Source organism: Limulus polyphemus, unplaced genomic scaffold (genome assembly GCF_000517525.1).
Source record: "Limulus polyphemus unplaced genomic scaffold, Limulus_polyphemus-2.1.2 Scaffold63, whole genome shotgun sequence".
NCBI lineage: Eukaryota > Metazoa > Arthropoda > Merostomata > Xiphosura > Limulidae > Limulus > Limulus polyphemus.
This window is the reverse complement of record NW_013665673.1, coordinates 954,239-959,726: the sequence shown is the minus strand read 5'-3', so window position 1 is coordinate 959,726 and position 5,488 is coordinate 954,239. Positions and strand designations below refer to the sequence as shown.

The 5,488-nt window shown below is 32.5% G+C and overlaps 1 protein-coding gene across 1 annotated transcript in view; it reads left to right on the top strand.

Annotated features, from left to right (window-relative positions):
* Positions 1–5,488, top strand: part of LOC106464779 (eye-specific diacylglycerol kinase-like) — a 263,541-nt gene that overhangs the window by 206,218 nt on the left and 51,835 nt on the right. The window contains exon 9 of the mRNA XM_022393146.1: positions 951–1,022. Coding sequence (XP_022248854.1) covers positions 951–1,022 — 72 coding nt within the window. The remainder of the gene's footprint in view (positions 1–950; positions 1,023–5,488) is intronic.

The following is a 5,488-nucleotide window of genomic DNA, read 5'->3' as shown; positions in this document are numbered from 1 at the left end:
CGAATCGAACCCGCGACCCTCAGATTGTGAGTCGAGCGCCTTATCCACCTGGCCATGCCGGGCACTCTACAGTTATAAAGCAAGAAGTTATTACTCACAGTTATATTCATAACAAACGATTTTGTATTTTGTTTTCGTAATAATATGATGTAATTATTCGTAGTCCGCGGTTTTGTGTTGGTGTTTGTAACACTTCACGGTCCTCACTAAAACCACTCTAATTGTTTCAACAGATTCAGGAATCTTGTCTGTGTTGCTTTTTCATTTTAAAAATATTACAAAAGTGCCGAAATGCGATATAAAAAATCCACAGTTATGTTTAATAATCATACTAATTCGAAAACATTGGCTTAGGTTAAATAAAATGATTTAAGTCAACAAACAACTAAGTATGGGGAAGTTTTGCAGTTAGTTGAAAGAAAACAATATCCGATTCTTACAGCAACTCAATAATTGCAAAAAAAAGAATAAATCTTGCCATTTTTTTAAAGTTTTTCACAACATAAGTTGTTTTCTTAACTTTTAATAAAAATTTCAAGGTTTTACATTACATTTGTTTTGGTCTTCACATAAATGCTAACCACAGTTCTTGTAAACTTTATATGACCATCGTTAGAAAGTTTATATCTAACCACTCAGTTCATGTTTCTATAAACTTATCTAAGCATTAATGAACGTTTACCGCATAGATCATATAGAATTCTGATTGAACCTCATATTAGACATTCCATTAATATCACTTCCAGTAACCATCTAATCACGAGTAGAGTAATTTTACGTAGTCATTATGGTTATTGAATTTTCTATTACTACTCGTCGCAAGTTAATTTGAAATGCATATAGATAGTCATATGCTGTCACCTCCAGCTGTCGGTCTAGACTCCCATATTCTATTTCTCCTGATACAATCATTTCCAGATTTACATCTACTTTCTATTTCGTCCTTATAGGGATCTTTTAAATCTTCGTTGCGCAGGTCGCCAAAGAAAAGAGGATCTACAAAGAAGAAATCGAAGAAGGAGGTAAGCCGCCAGATTTGTGCTGGCGTTTTAATAACTGAATTGATTTCAGAAAAAAGTACTCGGTAGAGTATAATGACTTTCTGTGCTGGTAATGAAATCTGAATTCTTTCTTTTTTTTTACATTTAAAGTTAAAAATGCTAATCTAGATTTTGACAGAATATGAACTTAATTCTTTACGTAGCCCTGATAAAACTACTTTCAAAGAACCTCTTTTCCTAACAAAGTCCAAGTAGTAAGATTTGTTTTGGAAATCAATCTCTGGGCTATTAGAATACATGACAAAGGTTTTGAAAAAGAAACGTATGACTGGAATTATTAAATGCTGGGGTCTTAAAATGCACAACAAGGGTTTGTTTTAAAAACAAAACGACTGCGTTGCTACTTAAAGTAACTTAAAACCAAACATAGCGTTAAACAATGAATGTTAGACTTTTCAGTTACGGGTTATAATTCCACTGAAAAAATTACACGTATAAAATAATCTAGATAATAACAGCAACTTTCGTCACTTCAAAAATATTCTAAAATTATACCTTTGGTTGTACAATTATTTTCGTTGACTAAAGTTTTTGAATTTAATAAAAGTAAGTGACACTTGTTAGAAGTATTTTTCGTTAAAATTTTTAAAAATTTCTGAGATTCAGGTAGCTAATGCATCTTACAAAATTATAGCTTGTAATTAATTCAGATCAGTGAACTCTTTATGGGCTCGTACTAACAAGGTTAGTTAATTTTTGCCTTTTTTAGCCACTGCATAGCGGCTCATAAAACAGCTCTGCGTTTTTTTTTTTAAATATAAAATGTGAGATAGCCAATTTTTTTGTATTATTATGGTTGTGTTTATCGTTCATATACTATTTCCTTCTATCGTTTTGTTTATCTGTGAATTTTTAGTTGCATTAAAACGCTAACCCACTTCCTACATAATCATTTGTATTTTGAGTAAATATATGTGTGCATGATGAAACTGACATCAGCTTCCCTAGCTGTGACGTACAGATATTATTGATGTAGCAGAAGAGTATGTAAATTTATGATCACACGAGGTTGTACTCTCGTGACCTACTCGGTGAATAAATACCCTACCAGAAGCTTCACTAAGAGAAAGAGAGAATCACAAGATAGTTATTGAAGGATGTAGTTATTGATACTGAAAGGTATTGTTCGAATATTGTATTTGCTGTTGTTTTTTTTTTAATTAGGTTTTTTCTTTCTCTTTTCCTGATTCCATTATTATTGATTTATTAATATTTACGATACATTGTTTACTAATGTTGATGGGAAGTCAAACCCTTTCTATTGATGTATTTGACCACGCTCAAGGTCAAGTAGATTAATTTACCTTAATCCTGCCTAAAATAATTTAAATTTGAGGGTAGGCTAGTAGAGATCTTCATGAGAAATAAAATAGAATCGGGTATACGCGCGCCCCACGCTTGGTATCGCTGGCTCACAAAAATATTGCTTAAAAAAAAAAAAGGTCTCGTAGATTAATTTATTCTAATCCTGCCTAAAAGAACTTCGAGTGCCGCGGCTATTGAGGATCCCCTTTCGTTTAAATATGCAAATCCCGTATCGCAAACCAATTACCAGTGACGTTACGTTTTGTAATTGGTTATTTTATAAATTGCTCTTTATGCCTGTGTGTATGTAAAATCTAAACAGCATTCTAAAAAATATTCATGAATATAGGACAGATAAGTACAAATGTGGTATCATTATCAAAAACGTAAAACCATATCTATCTTAGCAAGAAAGCTATCTTCTGAAATAGGAACAACAAGCTGATAGGGGTACACACACTAGATTTAATCTGTATTTGCAAGTTATAGAGTGAAATGAAACCACTTCCAAAAAGTTAAAAGGATCAATGGGTTTTCGAGTACACAATGTCTTATTACTAAAACTTCTGTATTTCCGGTCATGTTCATGAGAAAATCTAGCTATATATGTATTGAATCCATGTATTGCCGTTTTATTTGCTACTGGTTTTGTATGCTTGATCCTGCTTTGAAAGTTTTTAGCTAAAATGTTCGGGATTGAAAGAATCGGGGTATCAAAGTATTCGTATAATTGTTTGTTCAAAAAATGGTTGCTTTTAGTACGTTATGTTGCTTTGAGACTTGCAAAGTTGATGAAAATATTTAAAGGTTATTTGGTATTTGATATTTTGCAGAAAAAACTTGTATGCCTAGAAAAATGTAGAGTAATTTCACATTTTGAATAATTTTGGTATAAGCCAAGTAGCATAAGTATACAGTTCGAACGAAATAAAGATGCGTTTTGTTTTCAAAAGTACGGAGTAACCTATAAACTTAGATTTTATACTTAAGTCAAAAATAGCCGCTTAGCTTGTTTTACTGGCATTTCCTTCCTTTCACTTATTCACATTGACATATCCAGATCTTTTAGTTGAATGAGTAAATTTACGACAAACAGACTGGTTAAAAAAAGTTGTGTATGCAATTATTACAGCGCTCTTATTCCCTTAAATGACTTCAGTGTGATAGATTTTCTCACTTAACGACTTCTCGGTCTCATTTTGTACAGCAATTCCGGTTATTTTCATTCGGTGACATTGAGTTGGCGTTACCATGGAAACATTGACGTTTGAGAAACGTAATCGGGGGGGGGGGTGGTATATTATCTGTATATCTTAGACTTAACTAATCACATGTCCAACAAGACGATGGACATAGCCCTCAGATTGGCTACATAAACGCAATACTATCTTCTTACCGAGAAAGTTAATCGAGTAAGTTTTTTTTCCTCCTAATACAAAACATACGCAGATAAACTATCGTCACTTTTTACGATCCCTGGTGTCATGTTTAGATATGCACATCAGTATACTAAAAATCAACTTTAAGAAATTGTAGGTCATGAAAATATTTTTCTTTTTATTGATATATTTTTTTATATAACACCGATTTTTTCTTCCTTGTTCTTGAATTCAGAGCCACATGATATATCTTTCATACAAAAATAGCGCCTATTAAACTTTCTTGGCTAGGAGACATGTAAGATTCTGTTAACTAATTATAAAGTTTAATCACTTTTATACGCCTGTACAACCAATCACCTACCCTCTTGTTATGTTAATATTCTTTTAATCTATTCGCATACTCTTTTCCCACACTTGCTTTATCTTTTCCTTCACTATTCACAACCAATTCCTTGACCTGTTCATTCACCCATCCATTAGCTATACAAATTCAACAACTAATTTAGTCACTATACATTTACTAATCATTATCAGCTAGAAATAGTTCAAGGTATCTGTTTATCCGTCGTTTTACCCATTCATTTATTCATTCATATTAGTTGTTTATTCATCCATTCACGCCCTTGCCCACATTTATATTTATTCACAATTTCAGAACTCTTTTTTTTTTGCTGTTTCTCCATCCTTTAATGCACTCATCCACTCATTCATGTCAGTTGTTTATCTGTCCCTGAAATACTCTTGTTAATTTCACCTCGTTATCCATCCTTTTATGCATTATTTCATTCATTGGCCTGTGTATGTTTGTATACAATCACTATAACACTGCATTCTATTTTGTATACACCCACAAAAATCAAATTTGAATGAAGATCTAAGAATGTTCATTCACTAATTACAGAAGTTTTCCAACTTGTATTCTGGATTATACAGTCAGTCGGATAACACTACTACCACCATTTCACACGTAGTATAGGATAGGGACAGTATCTTTATAGTAATATTTTCGACAGGAATGTTGTCTTTTTTCAGAAAAGAATGACTAAAAACCGCACTTACTCGACAAAAATAATTTCCATACTTTATCTTCCATTTGGTATTACCACAAGTTTGAAATACATCCATAGATGTCACATAATAAGATTAAAACGTCTGTTATGATTATAGTAGAGAAAACCATAATGAACTTTCCCAGATACTTTAGGTTCAATTGTTGCAGAAACGTTGGATGTGCTTTTACAGTAATTGCACCTACGAGTAGAGAAATGCTCCACCAAAAATAGCTTAATAGAGAAATTTTTACGTGTTATTGAAAAACCTCTTTATTAATCTCTTGCTCGCCATCTTGCGTTCTTGGTATGCCTTTCATATCTATGTACAGGGGTCATATATGCGTACTTTTTTTTTTACACTGAATCCAGTGTTATATTGTTTGTACAGTCTTTCTTCAATAACTTAGATAGTGAGTCAAATATAAGATTTCTGATTTTACATCAGGTTTTCCAATTTCCCTGGTTCTCGAAAGTACAAAATGACTGATCATGGCATGAAAGGGTTACAAAAACAAGAGAGAAATCTTTATTATGCTTTCATTGCCATTGCTCTGAGTGACGCATTAGTTGACATGAACATCTTTGAATACCTTCAGGAAATATTTCTCCTGTATCGTCTTCTGATATAGAACACACTAATGGAGTATATATATATATATATATATGTGTGTGTGTGTGTGTGTGTGTG